Source organism: Sus scrofa, chromosome 10 (genome assembly GCF_054392235.1).
Source record: "Sus scrofa isolate SSC_HxYL_T2T_F1_AM1 chromosome 10, Sscrofa_HxYL_maternal_Yorkshire_Landrace_v2.0, whole genome shotgun sequence".
Classification (NCBI taxonomy): domain Eukaryota; kingdom Metazoa; phylum Chordata; class Mammalia; order Artiodactyla; family Suidae; genus Sus; species Sus scrofa.
The window spans coordinates 22,516,457-22,540,675 of NC_139392.1; the positions used below are offsets into that span (position 1 = coordinate 22,516,457).

Below are 24,219 nucleotides of genomic sequence, written 5' to 3' on the forward strand. Positions count from 1 at the left end.
TCTTATTATTTTTCAGCAGAGTACTATATTGCAATGGCTCAGGAACTTTATTATTATTATTTTTCGGCCATGCCTGCAGCATGTGGAAGTTCCTACGCCAGGGATCGAACCTGTGCCTCTGCAATCTGCTGTAGTGTCAACACCAAATCCTTAACCCACAGTGCCACCAGGGAACCACTCAAGCACCTTAAACTAAAAAGTTAATGAAATAAAAAACTAAAGCCAGTAAAAAGCTTCGAGTCAAAAAGGTGAATTTTATTATAACTGTTTTAAAGTCAGCTAGGATTTTGACAAATATCATAGGTAAGTCTGTATCAAGTCTCTAATTTCTGAGATACAAAAGACAATAAATAGAGATTCAAATTTCAGCCTAAAAACAGGATTCTAAATCTAATGATCTGTAGTGTAGTGTGGTTTCAACATTTCAAATATATGAAGCTATAAGAACTCGTATCACAAAGTATTGCTCACTGACAACCAACAAACAGTTCTTCACGGATGATACACAGTGTGTGGCACCTTCGAGTCTCCAGGAGAGTCCCCTGAGGGCCTGCTGGTGCTGGGGGGCACGGGAGATGGCACCATGATGGCACTGGTCCTTCTGGTGGGAAGTCAGGCACAGGGGCACCTGATGAAAAACGCCACTCTTTTTGTTTTGTTTTGTTTTGTTTTGGGTCTTTTCAGGGCCACACCCACAGCATATGGAGGTTCCCAGGCTGGGGGCTGAATTGGAGTTACAGCTGCCGGCCTACACCACAGCCACAGCAACGTCAGATCTGAGCGGCATCTGTGACCTACACCACAGCTCATGGCAATGCCAGATCCTTAACCCACTGAGCGAGGCCAGGGATTGAACTTGAATCCTCACGGGTGCAAGTCGGGTTCGTTACCACTGAGCCACAACAGGAACTCCAAGAAAAACGCCACCTTAGGCAGGACGTGAAGCTGGTCTCCCAGGAGCCCAATAAGTGGTCCTTCTTCTTGCCGAGAACAGGACTGTCACTGTATCTTTCAGAGCGTGGGTCCCCGGCTGGCGAGCAGCTTCCTGAAGCGCTCTGCCCGCTCAGGGGATCCGCTGAGTGGCTTCTCCAAACCTTTGCTTCCAGGGCCCGTTCGTTCTTCATCGTTCTCAAGTTACTTTGTCACTAAAGTCAGTCCGGTGAAATTTATGCCACAAACGATCATGTTATTTTTTCTTAGTGGGAAAAGAGATGAATTCTTTATTAACTAAAATTCTGCAGAGTTTCAGGCCAAGCTCCTTTGCCTTGGTTTAATTCGTGGGTATAGCTGTAAAGAGAAATTTTAAAATATTTAATACTGCAAGTCCTGGGAGTAGAACAAAGTTTCGAGACACATGGGGGGCGGGGGTGGGTGCTGATGTCACAGAAAGAAATTAAACCGAAGAAAGGACTCTCTGCCACATGAGGCACCCAAAGCTGTCCAGAGAGTCACAGTTCAGGACTCTTGGGCCAAGAACCGTCAAAGATCCCAGGGGTCCCTCAACAGGGACCAGCTGCACAAGCTACTGGCCTGTAAGTCAAGTCTCACAAGGACTACGAAGGACTAAAGATGATTTGCAAGACTGTAAACCGCAGCGTTGGGAGTGTCTGTTCCAAGGGAGAAGACAGGGGTTAAATAAAAAACTTTATTCACATCAGATGTCACATTGTGTCACGGGACCACAAAACACCACAGACTCAAAGTCTCCAGATTTGAGGAAGGATAAGCAGCCCTTTCTTGCTGGAGGATTTTGTGGTTTTGTGTTTTCCAAAACAAGAGCTGGGAAGGAGAGCGTTCTGGAAGCCGAGAGCAAGTCAAGCTAGTAATTCAACTGGCAAACTAAACAAAACCCCTCCTCCTCTTCGTCCTCTCTCCAGACAAAAGGGGAAAGGTTACTGAAAGCAAGGCAGACGTCCAGCTGGAACTGGAAAGCTGTGATGGACTCATGTTCTATCAAGGATGATTCTTCTCTGTGAGGAAAGAGACTGGGCCAATACGATTTTCTAAACTTGTATCTGAGCCTCTGACTAAACACTCAACTTTATGCCATTTCCTTTCCCGAGAATGTCCACCTCATGACAGCGGTCCCTTCATAATAATATAGACTTATTATTGGTTTATATGTGCTCATGTGATTTGTTCGTTTTCTTGGTTGTTATGAAACATAAAATCCAACAGTAAGGGGGTTCTCTTGTGGTGCAGCGGTTTAAGGATCCAGCGCTGTCACGGCAGCCGCTGGGGTGGCTGCTGTGGCACGGGTTCAATCCCTGGCTTGGGAACTTTCACGTGCTGTGGGCGTGGCCCAAGGGAAAAAAATCTAAACAATAGGAACGAACAAAGAATCTTAACTCTTAATGCTTATTCGAGCTCTCTAGCAAATTTGCAAATTCTGATTCAAACAAATCCAAAATTTATTTCAAATGTCGTAAGTTCAATGCCCATCACAGGATACAATTATGTTGATTTTATTTATTAATGTAGGCAGGACCCCTGATCTCCAGGGGCTGACAAACGTAAATGTGAGGTCAATCCTAATAGGAATCACTGACAATGTGGCTTTAAGCCTCAATTTAAGACTATCAAAAGGTTAACTCGGAGTTCCCGTCGTGGCGTAGTGGTTAACGAATCCGACTAGGAACCATGAGGTTGCGGGTTCGGTCCCTGCCCTTGCTCAGTGGGTTAACGATCCGGCGTTGCCGTGAGCTGTGGTGTAGGTTGCAGACGCGGCTCGGATCCCGCGTTGCTGTGGCTCTGGTGTAGGCCGGTGGCTACAGCTCCGATTCGACCCCTAGCCTGGGAACCTCCATATGCCGCGGGAGTGGCCTAGGAAATAGCAAAAAGACAAAAAAAAAAGGTTAACTCCCATGTTTCACTAACAAAAGGCAGCAGACTGCGCTGTCTCCGTAATGCCGGCAGTTTCCCCAAAGGTCCTCCCTCTCTGACCCATTAAAAACATGGTTCAATTGGAGTTCCCTTCGTGGCTCAACCCAACTAGTATCCACGAGGACATGGGCTGGATCCCTGGCCTAGCTCAGTGGATTAAGGATCCGGCATTGCTGTGAGCTGTGGTGTAGGTCGCAGATGCGGCTCAATCCCGCTTGGATCCCACGTTGCTGTGGCTGTGGTGTAGGCGGGCGGCTGTAGCCAATTCAACCCCTGGCCTGGGAACCTCCATATGCTGCAGGTGCAGCCCTGAAAAGCGAAAAAAAAAAAAAAGGCTCACTTACCCCCAACAAGTTTCGGGGAACATATCCCTCCTTATCGTTCAGGCGGGCCCACCACCACTCGATCTCATCTTCGTCCTCCCGGCGGACGATTGTCATGCAGTCCCCTTCCTTCATGGGCAGCTCGTCATCGTTCTGAGGCTCATAGTCCCAAAGTGCATAAATGACGCCTTTATTCATTATGCCCATTTTCTCCTGAACGCCTAAAACCATGCAAGACACAATACAGGCCATGTAACGTGAGGACACTGCGGTAAGGACGTACAGCCCCACCAGGCCAAAGGAGAAGGAGTGGGGACACCTTGGAATGGCAGAGCTGCTACACTGATCTTTCCATAAATAAACTTCCCGGGGCCTGAGGGGGAGAGGAAGGCCAGCAGCATAGAGGGAACATGAAAAAGACAAGTTAACCTCCACTAGCATCTCGAAACTAACCAACACCTGATACGGAGGCTTTCAAAACTAGTCTTACTCAGATCTTAAAACTAGTTGGAATACACACACTGTTACAAACTCAGGACTTTAAAAAAAAAAAGAAGAAGGAGTTCCCATCGTGGTGCAGTGGTTAACGAATCCGACTAGGAACCATGAGGTTGCGGGTTCGGTCCCTGCCCTTGCTCAGTGGGTTAACGATCCGGCGTTGCTGTGAGCTGTGGTGTAGGTTGCAGACGCGGCTCGGATCCCGCGTTGCTGTGGCTCTGGCGTAGGCCGGTGGCTACAGCTCCAATTCAACCCCTAGCCTGGGAACCTCCATATGCCGTGGGAGCGGCCCAAGAAATAGCAACAACAACAACAACAACAAAAGACAAAAAAAAAAAAAAAAAAAAAAAAAAGAAGAAGAAGAAAAGAAAAAGAACTGTTCAAGTCCAGGATATTAAAAAAGTGAATGCTCCATCTGCCAAATTTCAGCCCACCCACTAGGTGTAATGACTAGGAGACATTTTTGTTCTTTACCTAAAACTTAAGAGCAGACGGACAAAAAAGACCAGCAGTGCCTACTAAAGTGGCCTCTATCAAGTTCCAAATGGGGAAAATAAAGCCAAAAAAATATATAAAATGTTAGAATGCAGAAGTATGACCAGGTATACTAGACATGATATAAAAGCCTACATAGAGTCAATTCTATAATAATGAGAATCAGCAAGCTATAAGATACTGAAATCTACAAATTGGAGAGGGGAGAAAAAAACCCCAAATGTCCATTTTCCACCACAGTTAGTAACAGAAATGCAAATAACTACAACTTTAGGTTTTACCTTTTTCCGTTTATCCCTTCCTATCCTGGGGGGCAATGCTAACGAGGAGTAAGAAGCATTAACGGGCAGGCATTGTAGGGAAAGAGGAGAAGGAATCAGATGATAATGTCCTGAGAGCAGTCAGTTCATTATTACTTTCATCTTTTGAGAAATGCCAAGAAAATACCTGCTTGCTTTTGAAAAGTCAGGCTATTCAATTTACACAAGCCTAAGTTATTAATTATGGACTTATTTTTCCTGTAGCAATGAATACAATGTAGCATATGCTATCTCATGCACGCTGAGCAAAAATTAAACAAGAAATTATATCGTTCTTTTCCAAAAGGAGGCTCTGCCAATCGAAAGGGTCAGGTTTCCACTATTGGGGACGAGTGACTTTCCAATTTTCCTGTTTAAGTAACACATGCAAAGCATGACAATGAGGATCACAACGACAATAAGACTTGATAGAACTGCAATTCCGCAAAGTGTTAAAGCTGGCTAGAGTCATTACCTGCTTGGGACGGGAATGGTGTACTCAAAATACCAACCTGAGTCTCATTTCCAAGAAATCATGAGGCATGGGAGTCTTTATCATATCTATCATGTGGCATGGGCGTCCACAGAAGGCATGGAAATCATTATTCTGCTATTAACTAAACCAAGAGGTAAGAATTACTGTTTTAGGAGTTCCCGTTGTGATGCAGTGGAAACGAATCCAACTATTTAACCAAGAGCTTGTGGGTTCAATCCCTGGCCTTGCTCAGTGGGTTAAAGATTCAGTGTTGCTGAGGGCTATAGTGTGGGTCGCAGTCAAGGCTCAGATCTCAAGTTGCTGTGGCTGTGGTGTAGGCCGGCAGCTGTAGCTCTGATTAGACTCAGCCTGGGAACCTGCATATGCTGCAGGTGCAGCCCTAAAAAGACAAAAAAAAAAAAAAAAATCACTGTTTTAAAAAAATTCTGAGGGATCCTAAAAACATGCTCCATCTCACTAGTAATTTGGGAAATGCAGATGAAAGCCACAAGGAGATAGGATTCCACATCTACTAAGGGTCAAAGGGAAAATGGAGCAAAAGGAACTCTGCTTGACCTGCATCCCCGTGACATGGCAATTCCATTTCTAGAAAGATGCTCGAAAATGCAAGGAGGAAGTTCCTGTCGCGTCTCAGCAGAAACGCATCTGACTAGCATCCGTGAAGATGCAGGTTCAATCCCTGGCCTCGCACAGTGGGTTAAGGATCTGGCGCTGCCGTCAGCTGTGGTGTAGGTCACAGATGCGGCACAGATCACGTCAATGTTGTGGCTGTGGCTGTGGCTGTGGCATAGGCTAGCGGCTACAGCTCCAATTTGACTCCTAGCCTGGGAACCTCCAGATGCCGCAAGTGTGGCCCTAAAAAAAAAAAAAAGATATAGTACATATACACAATGGAATACTACTCAGCCATAAAAAAGAAAAAATGCCATCTGCAGCAACATGGATGGAATGAGAGACTGTCATACTAAGTGAAGTCAGTCAGAAAGAGAAAGACAAATACCATATGATATCACTTTTTTAATGATATCGCTTTTATCTGGAATCTAATATATGGCACAAATGAACCTGTCTACAGAAAAGAAACAAACTCATGCACTTGGAGAACAGACTTGTGGTTGCCAAGGGGGAAGAGGAGGGAGTGGGATGGACTGGGAGTTTGGGGTGAGTAGATGTAAACTATTGCATTTGTAGTGGATAAGTCATGAGATCCTGCTGTACAGCACAGGGAACTATATCCAATCACTTGTGATGGAGTATGATGGAGGATAATGTGAGAAAAAGAATATATCTATATCTGTATCTATATGGCTGGATCACTTTGCTGTAGAGAAGAAATTGACAGAACATTGTAAATCAACTATAATAAAAAATTTAAGAAAAAAATAAAAATCACATTCCATACTTAAACACAGCTGAATTGCCAATGTTTAATATAAAAAAATGCATTTTAATGTATCACTGATTTCAAAATATGTTCATATATCAAAATTATTCCTTGACCTAGAGATCAGAACATGAGCAGTAAGTGGTCATAAACATCAACAGTAAAAAGAGCTGAGAGATGAGGAAGAGCACTTGCAGCCTGTGGGTCTTCCTCTGAGCCCCTCCCTTCTCTCCTAGAGCCTGAACACAGGCTTCGTGAGACACAGAAACAGTCAAATGGAGAAGACCTAAGTTTAATCTCAGGCATCGTTCCGTGTCTGAGCCTGGAGTGGTCTGGGGTCCTGGGACCCGCTCATTGGTCTCTGTTTCTTCCCCTTCTCAATTCCTCTCAAGCCAGACTAAAAAGAAACATTCACCTCACCTCCTAAGACTTGCACCCAATATCCATCCATCCGAAACCTCCCGTCCATTTTTCTCTAGGTACAGAGCGGAGGTTATCCATTAAAATCAGAGATTCAAAACCAAGAGAACAAAAGAGCTTAGAAGAATCAGCTCGAAAGCATGTGCGGCCTTTTCTGTGACTTCGTGCCAAGTTTGATTTCGCAAGAAAACCTGCATCAGTTGGCTTCTTATTCCAAAGCTGCATTCCTCTGGGTCATCTTAGAAGGAGTGGAGCTGTTTACTTGTGTGCAAAATTACAGCATCACTCACTAAGTACTGATGCCTTACTAGAGGAGCTTTTGATGGTCAAAAGCCACTGATACTGCCAGCTTCAATACCATGTCATTGTCTTTTGTGGTTGAAGACGTCCCTGACAATAGCTGTTTCTAGGCGCACACACAGAGGCGGCATTCACGTGTGTGACCCAGGCTGCCCTATTTTCAATGCCCAGGACTATGTACAACACAAAAAGGCTTTCCCAAGTAAGAAAGACATTTCTCCAGTTATACCCTGGACAGACCCAGGGGCAATTAATGCAATAATCAATACATGTAAGTCAAACCAGTTCCATACCATAGAGAAACTGAGAGCACTGGGTGTAGCCTTCCTCCATTTCTTCGCACTTATCCGCGGCCGTCTGCATGTCACTGTAGGTCATGGCGAACACAGCGGCCCCTGACTCCACCAAAAACTTGCATACCTGGACGTTGTTACAGGAGGCAGCGCAATGCAGCGGGGTCCTGTGCAGGAGGACACAGCGTGGTGAGAGATGCGTTCCTAAACTGAACGGCACCTGCTGGGACAGAATGTCTGTAAAGAAAGTTCTCGAGGCCGGTGCCTACCAAGCCCTTTCTTCTGAAAACCTCTTACGCGTTCTTGTTTTTGTTTTTTTTTAACAACTCAGTTAAACAGAGACACTTGAGCCCACTGGAGACTTATAGCCACAAAAGAAAAAGTTGGGGCTAGGGCACTGCAGAAGGCAAAAGAAATCAAAGAAATGAGGGAAAGGATGTGAAAGTTGTATAATCATCTAAAGCAGGATAAAATGTATTTAGTTCTACATTCTGGAGGACCCAGCACAAATTGTTTCTGCCAGAGTGGAGGACCTAAGGCTTTAAATAAAACAGGCCTTCATTCAAAATATGTGTTTTTCAATATCCCTTTATCACCACCAATTTTGAAGGATTTAAAAGCTGCACATAAAGAACTACTTTTAGCCAACATTTTAAAAATCTCAATTAACCCTCAACTGGAAAAAAATTCAAATTCAATTCAGACTAGAAAAATGACTGTAAAATACATATGTCAATCTATGTTAGCCATGGTCAGCAGGAACGTCTCACGACCAGGACCGAGAACCTTCTCCAGCATCTCAAAGATTTTAGAATGTATCACCAATGACTCCAGACTCCCAGCAAAGGATGAGAGCCAGGACCACTGCCCCAACTCAGAAGATGGGATTGAGAGTGTTAATCAGGCCCTAAAACACATGAGATTTCGTTCCTTTAACTCTTTTCTTCCCTCCCCTCATCATTTCATTCCCTTGGGTCTTTAGTAAAAAAATATATATATTGTATTCCCCACCCTCCATCTCAGAACACTATCATTAATAGTTTCATTTATTACTACAGATTTTTTCTTTTTTCTTTTTTTGCTTTTTAGGGCCGTATCTGCAGCTCATGGAGGTTCCCAGGCTAGGGGCCAAATCAGAGCTACAGCTGCTGGTCTATGCCATAGCCACACGGGATCTGAGCCGCGTCTCTGCCTACACCACAGGTCATGGCAACACCAGATCCTTAACCCACTGAGTGAGGCCAGGGATGGAACCCACCACCTCACGGTTACTAGCTGGATTCACTTCTGCTGCGCCATGACGGGAACTCCTACGCAGACTTTCAAGCATGGCTTTTTTAATAATGAAAAATTATACGTAACTGGAACTCCCAATATTAGGGAAACAAACACATTGTGACACATTTAAGAATCTGCTGTACTTACGAAGTTAAACCTAAAACGTTAGGCATAACAAAGACGAATATTATATGTGATCACTTATATGTGGAAACTGAGGAAAAAAAACAAATGAACATAACAAAACAGAAACAGACTCATAGATACAGAGGACAAACTGGTAGTAACCAGGAGGGAGAATGAAGTGAGTCAGAAAACAGCAGGAGTCAGGGACTAGGAGGTACGAGCCACCGTGGATAAAATATGTAAGCTACCAGGATGTGACGGACAGCACAGGGAACAGAGATATATGTTTTTTTTTTTTTTTTTTTTTTTTGTCTTTTTGTTGTTGTTGTTATTATTGTTGCTATTTCTTGGGCCGCTCCCGCGGCATATGGAGGTTCCCAGGCTAGGGGTGTAATCGGAGCTGTAGCCACCGGCCTACGCCAGAGCCACAGCAACGCGGGATCCGAGCCGCGTCTGCAACCTACACCACAGCTCACGGCAACGCCAGATCGTTAACCCACTGAGCAAGGCCAGGGATCGAACCCGCAACCTCATGGTTCCTAGTCGGATTCGTTAACCACTGCGCCACGACGGGAACTCCAGAGATATATGTTTTATGACCACACCTGTAACATTTGGAAGTTCCCAGGCCGAGGGATGAATGTGGAGCTGCAGCTGTGACCTACACCACAGCTCACAGCAACACCAGCTCCTTAACTCACTGAGCGAGGCCAGGGATCGAACCTACATCCTCATGGATACTAGTTCGGTTCTTAACCTGCTGAGGCACGATGGTAATCCTAGAGCCAATATTTTATCATATTTTATAATAACTTTTTTTTTTTTTTTTTAGGGCTGCACCTGCAGCATATGGAAGTTCCCAAGCTAGGGGTCAAATTGGAGCTACGACTGCCGGCACACACCATAGCCACAGCAAATTGGGATCTGAGCCACATCTGCGCTCACAGCAATGCCGGATCCTTAACCCACTGAGCGAGGCCAGGGATCGAACCCGCAACCTCATGGTTCCCAGTCGGACTCGTTAAACACTGAGCCATGATGGGAACTCCTACAACTTTTTTTTAATTGTAACCAAAATGCTTCTCCAAGCATTATTTATAGCAAATGAATTAAAAATTGGAAAACAATCTATATGTCCAGCAAGGAGACAGTCACAATTAATGAGTCAGAGCCATATGGTAGAAGATGAGGCTTTTCCAAATCTATGCATATGGGTGTCTGCAACTTACATGTGTATGCATGTAAATTTGTTATTATAATTATGTCCTTACTGAGAGAAAAGAGGCTATACAATTAGAATACGTGAATAAATATAGTGTAATTACAAGGTAAATTTCTCTTGTATAGAAAAAAATAAATTTTTGGTATTTTTCCCAAAAAAGCATATCATAATTTAAAACTGTATTTTTTCAAAAAATAAAATATAAAATTTATTATCCATTCAATTACAGTTATCAATAGTGACAGTATCTTTTTTTTTTTTGGCTTTTAGGGCCACACAGCATATGGAAGTTCCCAGGCTACGAGCTGAATTGGAGCTGGAGCTGTCGGCCTTCACCACAGTCACAGAAACACAGGGTCCCAGCCACGTCTGTGACCTACACCACAGCTCACAGCAATGCTGGATCACTGACCCACTGAGTGAGGCCAGGGACGGAACCCACATCCTCATGGATCCTAGTTGGATTCATTCCTGCTGCCCCACAACAGGAACTCCATGGTATCTTATTTGGACTTTCATTATTCTTAGTTAATAATAATATATTATCCCATGAACAATAATATTCATCATTTACAAGAGTATCTCTGGGTTTTAGGCACACAGCAGTTCCAGAAAATGCTCCATGGCTCTATCCAGTCACTCATGACGGAGCACGATAACGTGAGAAAAAGAATGTAAATACATATGCGTGACTGGGTCCCCTTGCTCTACAGCAGGAAACTGCCAGAACGCTGTTCACCAACTGTAATGGAAAAAAATAAAAATCATTCAAGAAAAAATGCTCCATGGAAAATGGATGTCATGGTCAAAAATATTTGGGAAAGGTAACCAATTACAATCCCTTTTTAGAAACACACAGAAGTTTCCGGGAGTAGGGGACCCTGGTTAAATCCGCCTTTCTCAAATGTGCTGAAACACGCCCGTGAACTGGGTACCCCTTGCTGAGCATTCTAACGTTTATTACAGAAGGCCAAAGCATCTCGTGTGCTTCCAGAACAGGAGTGAGAGGACGGTTACGTGAGGACACGTGAATTCCCTAAGTGGCAGCCGCGTCTCCCTTTCTAGAGGCAGGCGGCCTGAGGGCAGACACCCGTCTTCGCCTTCCAACAGTACCCACCACGCGGCTCATTCTTGGCCGACACAGCAGATACGACTGAGGCTTGAGCGGCATTTCAAGGAAGATCTTACCATCCGTCACTGTCGGCAGCATTGACATTGACACCAAACTGTACCAGGAATTTCACAATTTCCGTGTGACCTGCACACACCGCGTTGTGCAGAGCTGTGATGCCCTCGTCGTTGGGCAGGCTTGGGTCATCAACCTATAATGTCAATCAGAAAGGTGGCCGTCACTCACATTTCTTGTCACTTTAACGGTCAACGAATCACGGACTCCTTAGCATCAAGAAAACAAAAAAAGACTTTTTTTTTTTTTTTTTAGGGCTGCACCTGCGGCCAAAAAGAGGTTCCCAGGCTAGGGGTCGAATTGGAGCTGCAGCTGCCGGTCTATACCACAGTCACAGCAATGCCAGATCTGATCTGCATCTGCGACCTACACCGCAGCTCATGACAATGCTGGAACCCTAACCCATGGAGCGAGGCCAGGGATTGAACTCTCATTCTCATGGATACTAGTCAGGTTCTTAACCCGCTGAACCACAATGGGAACTCCAACTCTTGTATTTTTTCAGTCATAATTTAGACCTACAGAAGCCAAGAAAAGGATACCCGGAACAGTTCTAGAAATGAGACAGACATTAAGTAGGCACTCACTATAAAAAGGTGTTTTGAAAAACTGGAAAAGTCCCAGAAACTGTAGGCTTACAGTCATTTTTTGTTTATTTACCCTCCAACGTCCCACCACAAATTAGTGTCTAAGGAGCAGTCACATTTGCCATAGAGAGGAAAGAAGGTCAACTAAAAATATCTTAAATGGCAGGCTTCTGAAAAGCAGGGAGCACATCTGCATTGCAACACTGTCAAGGACCCATCCACACAGGAGCAATTTTTAAAGGAGACAGAAAAGTACCCCTAGTGAAAACAGAACTTCCACGGCAACGCCCGCTCAAAAGTTCCTCTCAACCACCCCCTCCCCAAAAAGAAAACTATTCATTCATGTATTTACCGATTTATTATTTTTTTGCCTTTTTGTCTTTTCAAGGGCTGCACCCATGGCACATGGAGGTTTCCAGGCTAGGGGTCAACTAGGAGCTATTGGTGCCGGCCTACACCACAGCCACAGCAACACAGGATCTTAGCCGCCTCTGTGACCTACATCACAGCTCACAGCAACACTGGATCCTTAACCCATTGAGTGAGGACAGGGATCGAATCCACATCCTCATGGATGCTAGTCGGGTTTGTTAACTGCTGAGCCACAACGGGAACTCCAAGAGAACACTTTAGAAGTATAATTTCTCTAAAGCAGGATTCTGATGAGAGCTTTAAAACAAAATGCCAGGTCATATTGAGAAATGTACTAATTCAATCATACCTCATAAATAATTCTCTGTACGAGGTCAAATTCTCCCTCCAAAGAAGAATCCAGAAGTAAAGCAAGGGGGTTGAATTTCACCCTCATTCCATGAGCAATCCGCTCTGAACCCGTTTTCCGCAAGTTTGTCCTCTTGCCCTGGGGAAGAAATGCACAGAAAATGAAGGATCCGGGTCTAAGCAAAAGAGACTGAAAAAAACAAAACAAAAAAAATCCAAAAAAACAAAAAACAAAAACCAACAAAAAAGGGAAAAAGAATAGCTTAGTTACTAGTAAAAGGAATTTTAAAAATATACATTTAGCACAGTTTATTAAAGTATATAACATTATTCAAAAAGGTATATAAATCATAACACATAGCTTAGTGAATCTACCCATATAAAGTGGGAAGAATTTAACTCTTTAAGACCTAGTGAAACTACATAGGGTAACCCCACGCTACGAGTAGAAAAATCTGTAATCAGTAAGTAGGCTGGTTTTGTGTCAAGGATCAAAATTAGCCAAGACTGGTCTTTACCTGATATAGTAGAACAAATCCCACAGGATTAAACGGGACAAGAGCACAAACCCAGCACTGTGATAGCTAACCTTTACAGAATAATTATCACTCGTTCCTCAGGAAACTCCTATGCTCCCATTTTACAGATAAGGAAATTGAGGCACACCAGCAATACACATCAGAGCTGAATTCAAATTTGAGTAATCCGGCCTCTTTTCTTTCAAATTTCACAACACAACACCTCCTCAGGGCATATTATTAAGGTGAACAATTAAGATTTTTAGTCTGGAGTTCCCGTGGTGGCTCAGCAGTAACGAACCCGACTAGTATCCACGAGGACACCAGTTCGATCCCTGGCCTCACTCGATTGGTTAAGGATCCCGTGTTGCCATGAGCTGTGGTGTAGGTCGCAGATGTGGCTCGGATGTGGTGTTGCTGTGGCTGTGGTTTCGGCTGGCAGCTGCAGCTCTGATTCGACCCCTAGCCTGGGAACCTCAATATGCAGCAGGTGCAGCTCTTAAGCGGGGGGTGGGGGGGTGGGGAGAGGACCCAGTGAGGTCTTTTCATTCATTGTCTGTTGAGTGTTGTGTCCCCAGTGGGTGACATCAGCTAAAGAAGAAACAACAAACAGGGTATTTACAGGTTGAAGAGCAAAACTCTGTGTCCTTCACAAAAGGTTTCCTCCTAGAAAGAAAAAATGTTTTGCATACTGAATATACTACATTTTGATAACTTTGTGTGTGTGTGTGTGTGTGTGTGTGTGTTGCCTTTTTAGGGCCACACCCACGGCATATGGAGGTTCCCAGGCTAGGGGTCTGATCCGAGCTACAGCTGCCAGCCTACACCACAGCCACAGCAAAGCAGGATCCAAGCTGCATCTGTGACCTACACCACAGCTCACGGCAATGCTGGATCCTTAAGCCACTGAGTGAGGTCAGGGATCGAACCCACAACCTCATGGTTCCTAGTTCGGATTTGTTAACTGCTGAGTCACGATGGGAACTCCTGATGACATTGATCAGATCCACTCTGCACCAAGGGAACTATGAAATAAGAGGCATTCGCTACGACAGGCAGTTTAAACACAAGCCGTCTTTCGCAAATGGCTCCGAGTGCTCGCTGGTGCTTTGCTGAGTAGTGACTGTCAACTACCTACAAGGCTGTGACAAGACAAAGGGCTTCTGCCGCCACCACGAGCCACCGCACTACTTACAGGAGGCAGGGACCCCTGGCCCGTGATCTCAGGTGGCCTCAAGCTGCCCGAGTCTTCCCCGGGGCCTTCGGGCTCCACAGACGGGTACGGCGGGGGCGGGTACGGGGGGTACTCCTCCAGGTACACTTCGAGCAGAGGGGGGGCCTCTGGGTTCGGCTCTTCCACCCTGTCCTGGAAACTGGGGCTGCTGTCCGGGAGCCCTTCGGGCACGTACTCGAGGCCCGGCGGAGGGGCTGGCGCGTCGCTGCCCTCTGTGCTGGCGCCCCCGGCTCCCTCGGGGGCCCCCGGCTCCGCGGCCAGAGCGACCAGCTCCTTCTCCGGCTCCACGTGTAAGTAGGGATTCTGGATCTCCCCCGGGCTTTCGGGGCTGGCAGTCGCAGAGGGGGCCTTGGATGGGTACGCTGGGACCGAGATGGTCTCCATGGCGGCGAGGGTGGTCCTCTGGTACAGAAGTTTCTGGATGTTGGGCCCATTGGGACCCTCTGGCTCTGTGATAGAGCTGCGTTTCTTTAGGGGCCGTGGGGCATTAGACAGCTTCTTTCGCAGGGCTTCTAAGTCAGCGTCACTCTGGTTGCGGTAAGGATTAGATAAGAAAGGCAGCAGTTTGGTTGGGCTGAGGGGCCGAGGAATTCTTTCGTTTTCATGGGTCTCCTGAACGGAAGAAACGGGGTCTGTTTCGGGCTCCGGGCTGCCAGGTTTGCCCTGGTTATTGGAATAAATGTTCTCTGGGAGTGGCTGCTGGTTCTGGGCGGCAGCAATCACAGGCTTGCCATATACTAATTGGAATTGGAAGGGGAAAAAAAGCCTTGATGAGTATTAATTAAACAAACCTAGCAAACAACAGACAGAGCTAACAATGATGAAAGCCTCTCTTAATTCCATTGCTGTTACATAATACCCTTCAATACAACTAATTTTTTAAAATCACAAACAGCAAAGTGAGGTTTCCATCGTTGCATAATAAACTTATTACGGACTCAAAACCCTCACTGATTGTAAACAGGCACCATTATTTTATGTCATTATTTTACCTTCCTTAATAAAGAAGTTATGACTGTAAGAAATCACTGACCACAGCCCCCCAAATTTAAAATGTTAAAATATAGGCGTTCCTGTCGTGGCTCAGCGAAAACGAATCTGATTAGCATCCATGAGGATGCCGCACTCAGTGGGTCAGGGATCTGGCGTTGCCGAGAGCTGTGGTGTAGGTCGCAGATGCGGCTCGGATCTGGCATTGCTGTGGCCGTGGTGTAGGCTGGCAGCTGTAGCTCAGATGTGACCTCTAGTTTGGGAACCTCCATATGCTGCTGGTGCGGCCCTAAAAAGACACACACACAAAAAAAAATTATAAGAAATCACTGACCACAGCCCCCAAATTTAAAACGTCAAAATATGAAAAGAATTTAGCAGCAACGAAAACTGTTGATTTTTTTCATGCGTCCAGGTTAAAAACAAAACAAACACCATCCCATCTCTCATACTTTCCAAAGTAAATAACTGTGAGAAATCATACGAAATATGAGTGTGAGAAAAATACAAAACTATTAATGACCACTTATACCGACCAAAACTATTCCCCCTCAGACATTCTAATTAGATCATAATTATTTAATTCCCAAATGATTGTTAGCCGTTTTTACCAGAGACTCATGAAAAGGCAAGAGTGAGATGTAGCATATGTACCAATTCTTTGCTGCGGAGTTAACTTTCATGACCTTTTGGGCACCACTATGCGCTTATTTCACAACGAGAAAGCCATCTTCATTTAATTATAACATAGTGAATTGAGTCTGTTCCACAAACTTATGACTCTTAGAAAGAACCCAACAAATTGCCAGATTGTGTATATAACACAAGTAATCTAGGAGCTGTGTTCTCATTAGAACAACTTAAAATACAGTAGGGAACTTCAAAAAAAAAAAAAGCCACAGGAGTTCCCCTAGTAGCTCAGCAGATTAAGGATCTGGCTTTGTCACTGCTGTGGTCCAGGTTCCATCCCTGGCTGGGGAACTTGTGCAGCAAAGACACAGCCTCTCGCACAGTGATGACCTGCAGGCGTTTTTCCCCACTTTTTCCCACGAGCAGGAAACACATGCACATGGGTTATTCCATGTTGAAGGTTATGTTCTTACTACAGGTTTTATTCACCTGTTTCATCCCTTTGATTACTTCACATTTATTTCCCATTTCGTATTTATTTCATGAGGCTTACATTTCATTTTATTCACCAGTCACCTGCCGTAGCTGACACTCAGCATCAACTCGTTCAAACTCCCAAAGAAGAACAGGAGCCAGAACTGAGCCCAACTCTTAGAACAACAGCATCGTTCGACACAGGTACAAATCACCCTGCTTATCTGCTGGCAGGACGGAAACTCATCCATGCGGGCGAAAAGGAGTTGGAGAATCTTACCGCTGGGAAAGTGCGGCCCCCGGGTGTGGGACTTGGTCAGGGCGCTCTGCACGGCCTGCTGGAAGTTCTTCCCGGGTGCCTGATGCTGCGTGTACATGGAGTATATGGAGCTGGCGGCCACCGTCTGGGGTTTCCTGAAAGGCGGGAGGAGCGTGTCCTTGGATGGCTGAGGCGTGAAGGGCCGCACGGCGGCAGCAGGAGGACTTTCTTGCTTAGAACCTGGAGGGTGGGCCTGGTCCGCTTGGCCAATCGAAGGTCCGCCAGGGGCCAGCAGGACCCTCTGCTGCTGCCCTGCCGGTTTGGGTTTATTTCCCATGGACGCGACTGCTGTCGCCAACTGCGGAGCAGTTCCATCTGGCTTGATGTCTGACGGCGACTGATTCGTTTGTCCAAAATAAGGCAAATTAATCTGTTTTGGTTTTGATGGAACAGGAGGTGGTACTTTAGCCACATTTTTATTTGCGGCCTGTAAACACACAGACACACACACAAAGCGAGTTAGAACACTGTATAACTGGGTACACAGATGTTCAAGACAATCTGACTCTCCCAAGTGTCAAGTACAGACTGAAAAGACCAGCCCTACGTTTTAAAATCATTAAAAAGGTTTAACCGGGAGTTCCCATTGTGGCGTGGCAGAAACGAATCCAGCTAGTATCCATAAGGACACGGGTTCGATCCCTGGCCTTGCTCACAGTAGGTTGGAGATCCAGTGTTGCTGTGAGCTGCAGTGTAGGTCACAGATGTGGCTCGATCCCGCTTGGATCCCACACTGCTGTGGTGTAGGCCGGTAGCTGTCGCTCTGATTTGACCCCTAGCCTGGGAACCTCCATATGCTGCAGGCGCACCCCTAAAAAGCAAAAATAAAATAAAATAAATTTTAAAAAGGTGTAACTCTCTGAATTTAATCCTATTTGTAAAAGGGCCTTCCATAATGCAGTACACTTCCCTCCCTGTGTGATTTCCTCCGTCTTGCTCCATCCTATCTGGGCACATGTAAGGGCCCACTTGGAAACTTGTAATCGCCACCACGTGACACTCACGGCTGACACCAACAACTGAAAACCATTCCCGCTCATCGGAACTTCATGCCATCAGGGCCATGGGGTTAAAAAAAAATTAAAAAAAAAAAAAAAACCCACAAAACACAAAACTCCCAACATGGAGCACCCAGCCACAGCTTGGTTGTCAAAGACTGGGGTCCTAACAGTTACAGACAATTCACCATCATCTTGCTGCACATAACTTCAGCTCCAAATTCTGAAGAAACAAGGTAAGTACAAATATGGTGTTCTCCAAGGCACTCATATTTTTTTAGAGAATCCCACAAAATATGACCCAGAAGCAAGTATGTCGGTTATTCTCCGATATAATGAGATCACAAACATACTCCTCAAGCGGAGTTCCCGTCGTGGCGCAGCAGAAATGAATCCGACTAGGAACCATGAGGTTGTGGGTTCCATCCCTGGCCTCACTCAGTGGGCCAGGGATCTGGCGTTACCGTGAGCTGTGGTATAGGTTGCAGACTCAGCTCGGATCCCGCATTGCTGTGGCTGTGGCGTAGGCCGGAGGCTACAGCTCTGGTTCGATCCCTAGCCTGGGAACCTCCATATGGCGTGGGTACAGCCCCAAAAAAGAAAGAAAGAGGAGTTCCCGTCATGGCACAGTGGTTAACGAATCAGACTAGGAACAATGAGGTTGCAGGTTCGGTCCCTGCCCTTGCTCAGTGGGTTAACGATCCGGTGTTGCCGTGAGCTGTGGTGTAGATCACAGATGCGGCTCGGATCCCGTGTTGCTGTGGCTCTGGCGTAGGCCGGAGGCTACAGCTCCGATTCGACCCCTAGCCTGGGAACCTCCATATGCCGCGGGAGCAGCCCTAGAAGTGGCGAAAAGACAAATAAACAAAGAAAGAAAGAAAGAAAGAAAGAAAACAAATATACTCAGGCAACAGAACTGAAAATAAGAGAACATTCTTCTATGTTCTCATCTTCCAGATATATTTGGTTTTCGTCCTCTCCCTTACACAATACTTTCTCTCTTCTAAAAGAAATGCATATAGAGTCACCATTAAACCTTAAAACTGGGATATCCTTAAGCACCTGAGCATCTCTCAAGATATCCTCACTGCTCTGGTTCTTCCTCAGGGTACCAAAGGCGGGTGGGGCAGCAGACTGGTCCACTGTGTCAAACATCGAAAAGGGACGCACTTTCTTCTCCTTCTCCCTCAGCGGAACCTCCCCATCATCAGCTGAAGGCAGAGAAAAGGAAAAAAAAAAGTCACACTGAAAATCAAACTTGTAATAATATTTCTTATTCACGCATGTTTCTCTCTCCTCAGTCTTTTTGAAAACCTGTACACACTAAACGGTTTCCTTTTTTTTTTTTTTTTCCTTTTTTGGTCTTCTTAGTGCCACACCTCCAGCAAATGGAGGCTCCCAGGCTAGGGGTCGAATGGGAACTGTAGCCACTGGCCTACGCCATAGTCACAGCAACGCCAGATCCAAACCACGTCCGTGACCTACACCACAGCTCATGGCAATGCTGGATCCTTAACCCCGTGAGTGAGGCCAGGGATCGAACCTGCAACCTCATGGATACTAGTCAGATTTGTTTCTGCTGAGCCACGAAGGGAACGCCAATGCTTTCCTATTTTGAAATTAAGCTGATTCAAGAATAACTCAACATGACAGTGCTACCACCTTAATTTCCTGGCTAATCGAAGGTGTTCTGGAAAGAAACACGGCCCCTTGGTTTAACACGATAAAAAATAATCTATCTACAAAAGAAGATACAGACTGTTTAGCTGGCCAGAATTGAAGGCCCAGGAGCAGCATAAGAAAACCTCACCTTGGTCTGGAGCATTCCCAGAGCTTTTAGGCGCAGAGGCAGAGGACTGGCTCGAGAAAAGATCTGCATTTGGAGGCGTCCAATCAGGGCCAAGCAGGTGGATTTTAGAGCCTAGAATGCAGAAGAGCAGCCACAGGTAACCCCGCACTCGAGAAGAGCTGCATACTGGTTCACTCTGTTGCTAAGAAGTTTAATCTCTAGAAACAGGTTTAAATTTCAGATTCACAACAATCCCAGTCGACTTACTTTGAAAATAATAGATTTTTACATCTGTAATCTGTAATTTAAGAGTGCTCCCGCTCACTCAAAGGAATCACCATCAACAGAAAACAGAGTATTCAGGTTTTTTCCTACGCTGATATTTAAGTTCCCAAGTCAGAGCTTTTACTGTTTCTTATAGAAACAAAACAGAAAGGAATTCTTTCAACGATAACACCCAGACTGTGCGGCACTACTGCTTCACCATGGTAATGACAGCAAAATACTAAATAATTTTGAAGTTAGCTATTACTTGCACATGACAGTGGTTCAAAAAAAGAGACAATCCTGGCTATTATTTTTTCCTCCAGGGCTCTGAATGATAGAGTCATTACAGAATGTTTTTGCCCTGCTTTTCCTGCAGCTCACCCTATAATAAAACTCTGGCTTGCATTTCCCCCTTCCCCAAGCATCCGAGGACAACACACAGAATGCAGAGATCACTACAGCAGGTGCCTCCATGACTCTCAGTTTTATCTCCCAATACGTTTACCTTCCTTCTAAAAATGATCATGAAACAGGTTGGGAGGTGGGGGGATGTGCTGGGGCTTTGGGTTGGAAATGCTATAAAATTTGGTTGTAATGATCGTTGTACAACTACAACTGTAACTGAGTAATTTAAAAAAAGCTATATAAAAAAATAACATCCAGAAAAAAAAATAACAAGAAAATAATAATAGTTCTCAGCAGGTGAATTCACAGGCAGAAGCACATACAAACAGGAAACAGCCATCCTCAGCAGAAAGGACCCACCACCTCACCTTCTGTAAAGAGGATGCCACGACACACACACAGCCGGCGTTTTTACATGACAAGAAAAGCCTCCAGCTATTAATATCAGATCAAAATTTCCTTAATAAGAAGGATTTTTTTTTTAAAGCAATTCAAAACAATCAAAATGTTTTCAAAAATAGTATGTTTTGTGTCCTGAACAGAACAATATTATCTGGGGTTAAGAAATGGTAAGTTTCTTAGCCCTAAAGAACACAAGGAGATTGTTAGGATCTCACCAGAAGGTGGGGGTGGGGGAGAAAGATACCGTTTTTAGGACGCACCCTTGGGGACAGAGCCTAGTGTGTGAGGCAGCAGCTGAGCCGTGGAAGGACCTGGACATGACTAGTCTTACCTTTCACTTGTGAAGCGGCCCCAGATCTCATGTTGGGTAGTGTCTGGACTTTCATGGGCCCCTCGGAAGCCTGGGGGGCCCCGGGCCCGTCGGGCAGGGCTGGCTTCACCAGCAGCTCGGGCCGCGAAGGCAGCCGGGGCATGGTGGACGACTGGATGTAGGGCCCGACGGCGGCCACGCGACTCGGCGCCGACGCCCCCGCCGGGGGCAGGTGTCCATCAGACGAAACCTTAGGAGAAAGCACAGGGCTGGAGGGTTACACGTCGTGCGGGATCCGTGACATGTCCCTAAATGGGAATGTCTAAAATCGGCACTTTCAGGATCCAGCCAGAAACGTCCCCCCACGGAACCGCCCCCAGGGACCGCGCGTCGCACGTTTTTACAAGGATCCAAATGAAGAGCGGAGCTGCGCAGGCGATGATGTTACAAGGACAGGAACCGCGGGTTCTCTCGGAGCAGCCACAGGCCCGGCTCCTTCCCCAGGATGCGCCGCCAGGACGGACCGCACGGGGTGGGTCATCCCGCCCACCCCCCACCCCCCACCCCCCACCCCGTCCTGCCAACAGCGCACATACTGGAAGGTTCTCTTTCTGCTGCAGCGCCGCCTTCTTCTTCCACAGCCGGTCCCTGAGTTCATTAACACGCTTGTCCATGACTGCCACTTCTGAATTGCGCTTATTCAAACACTCCCTCTGTTGTTGCAGCTTGGCATTCTGCTCCTGGTTCAGCTTGTTTCTTAACTGAATAAAATGAAGCCGGGGGGGGGGGGGGGGGGAGGGTTTAGAAGGTAGCCAAGGAGGAGGAAGAAAAATTTCTCAAACGGATAATCACAAGGTCCACTATTACATAATTTCTAAAAATGTAAAGGTCCCTTCACGCTTCTCCCTTCATAGTTTAAATTTAAGGGTTGGACCACCCACTGTGGTCCTAAGGAACGCCTCAGATTTCCTGTTTGAGGTTCTATAAAGTTTATTCTGGATTCCGCGGGGTTTAGGTCTTCCTCCCTCTTCCTGCTTGAAGGAAAAGAAGCGGAAATCCAGGCCCCACCTGCCCATTATGTGGAGGTGCCACCGCATGCCACAGGTCGCAGCGATTTACCTGAAGCTCCTTGTACAGCCGATCGAGCTCAGCCACCGCGGACTGGTTGTCATGGTGACCGTCAATCCTGCCATTCTTGAGCATCTCTAGCTGTCTTGTGAGTTCTTCCACTTTGGACACGGCCAAAACGAGCTCCCTCTGCTTTTGCTGGAACAAACTATTCATCTGCTCAATTTCTTCCACTAAAGTAAGAACAAGAAAAGCAACAATGGTTGAAAAGAAAAATGAGAATGGACCACTTCCCAGGCAACCATGCTGGACCATAACCTCTCTCACAAAAAGTCCAGAAATTTTTCAGAAATATCCTAGAACCAACCATTTCTTTTTTTCTTCCTTTTTTTTTTGCTATTTTAGGGCCATACCTATGGCATACAGAGGTTTCCAGGCTAGGGGTCTAATCGGAGCTGTAGCCACCAGCCTACACCACAGCCACAGCAACACAGGATCCGAGCCGCATCTGTGACCTACACCACAGCTCACGGCAACGCCAGATCCTTAACCCACTGAGCGAGGCCGGGATCCAAACCAAGTTGTCATAGATCCTAGTCAAGTTAGTTAACTAATGAGCCATGAAGGGAACTCCCCAATCTATTTCTTTTATAAGTAACTGAAATCAGCAGAGAAATCTCTAAGTCAAATCACTAAAATTTTAATGAAAATGGAACTATAATAGACATATCTATTACATGAATAAAAATCCTTGCCTTCATCAAATTTTCCATCAAAAACATTTAGAAGGAGAACAAAACTACTACTACTATATTTTTAAAAAGGAACACGGAACTCTTGTTTAAAATACTCAACAGCTGAATTAAATTCAGGGGAACCAGCAGCATCAAAATTTCCCCAAAAAATGCTTTTAAAAGTGATCTAGGAGTTGCTGTTGGGGCTCAATGGTTAATGAACCCGACTAGTATCCATGAGGATGCTGGTTCGATCCCTGGTCTTGCTTTCTGTGGGTTAAGGATCTGGCATTGCTGTGAGCTGTGGCGTAGGTCAGCAGCTACAGCTTTGATTCAACCCCTAGCCTGTGAATGGGTGCGGCCCTAAAAAGACGAAACACAAAAAAGCAATCTACATACAAAGTCTCATGTTATTCTCCTCACTGACTACACATTTATATAAATGCCCCACACAAGCGTGTGTGCTCACACCCAGACAGCTGCACGTGCAGCACTGAGCATTTCGAACTGAAGTAAACGACTGGCAGCTCACCAAGTTTCCCGTTGCTCAGCCTCTTCTGTTCCACGTGGCCTTTCAGTGCTCTCACTTTTTTTAGCTTAGCTTCCTGATTCTCAGCTATTTCTTTGAGTCGCTTAAGCTTCTCCTGCTCAGCGGCCTGCTGCTGTTGACGCTGATCTTGCTGTTTCAAAAACTTTAAGCGCTGCTCCTTAAGATATAAGCCATCATCAGACATGTCATTTTGATCAGGCAGACCCACTAACCCTGAGATGCCCAGACCGAGGTGCACTGGTTGCAGGCTCTGGTCTCCTCATCTGTCCTACACACGGCCATCAGAACCACCTGGGGTCATAAAACTCAGACACTCCAGGCCCAACCCTGAATCTATCTCTCGGAGAGTAAGATCCAGGAATCAGTATTTTTTTTTTCTTTTTATGACTGCACCTACAGCATATGGAAGTTCCCGGGCTAGGGGTCAAAATGGAGCTGTAGCTGCCAGGGCAAGTCACAGCCACAGCAACTCGGGATCTGAGCCACATCTGTGACCTGCACCTCACGGCAACGCCAGATCCTTAACCCACTGAGCGAGGCCAGGGATCAAACCTGCATCCTCAGGGACACTATGTTGGGTCCTTAACCTGCTGAACCACAATGGGACTCTGGAATCAATATATGTGTGTGTGTGTGTGTATTTTTTGTCTTTTTAGGGCCACATCGGTGGCTTATGGAGGTTCCCAGGCTATGGGTTGAACTGGAGATGTAGCCGCTGGCCTACACCACAGCCACAACCATAGCCATGCCAGATCCAAGACACGTCTGCGACCTACACTGCAGCTCATGGCAACGTCGGATCTTTAACCCACTGAGCGAGACCAGGGATTGAATCTGCATCCTCATGGATGCTACTCAGTTTTGTTTCTGCTGAGCTATGGAAACTCCTGGAATCAGCATTTTTAATCCAAGTGGTTCTTGTGCAGCAAGCAAGCAGTGATCCTGGAACTAGTTTTCATGAACTGTGGTTGTAATTTTAAGAAGGCGCTCACGGAGACATGGGAGGCAATAAAAGAAAGCT

General features: G+C 45.9%; 1 protein-coding gene across 4 annotated transcripts in view; it reads right to left on the reverse strand.

Annotated features, from left to right (window-relative positions):
- Nucleotides 1-234: 234 nt before the first annotated feature.
- Nucleotides 235-24,219, reverse strand: part of TP53BP2 (tumor protein p53 binding protein 2) — a 66,364-nt gene continuing 42,379 nt past the window's right edge. For 2 of the 4 annotated variants that reach the window (XM_013980098.3, XM_003130583.4), the window contains exons 6-18: nt 23,181-23,355; nt 21,966-22,147; nt 21,443-21,607; nt 20,868-21,096; nt 19,484-19,594; nt 18,736-18,884; nt 16,637-17,102; nt 14,224-14,999; nt 12,512-12,649; nt 11,206-11,339; nt 7,392-7,558; nt 3,228-3,427; nt 235-1,287 (exon numbers count right to left, since the gene is read on the reverse strand). In XM_013980098.3, coding sequence (XP_013835552.1) covers nt 1,246-1,287; nt 3,228-3,427; nt 7,392-7,558; nt 11,206-11,339; nt 12,512-12,649; nt 14,224-14,999; nt 16,637-17,102; nt 18,736-18,884; nt 19,484-19,594; nt 20,868-21,096; nt 21,443-21,607; nt 21,966-22,147; nt 23,181-23,355 — 2,934 coding nt within the window. In that variant the 3' untranslated portion in view covers nt 235-1,245. Of the gene's footprint in view, nt 1,288-3,227; nt 3,428-7,391; nt 7,559-11,205; nt 11,340-12,511; nt 12,650-14,223; nt 15,000-16,636; nt 17,103-18,735; nt 18,885-19,483; nt 19,595-20,867; nt 21,097-21,242; nt 21,367-21,442; nt 21,608-21,965; nt 22,148-23,180; nt 23,640-24,219 lie in introns of those variants that run through there. The other 2 variants (XM_084979320.1, XM_084979321.1) reach the window with 2 other exon arrangements.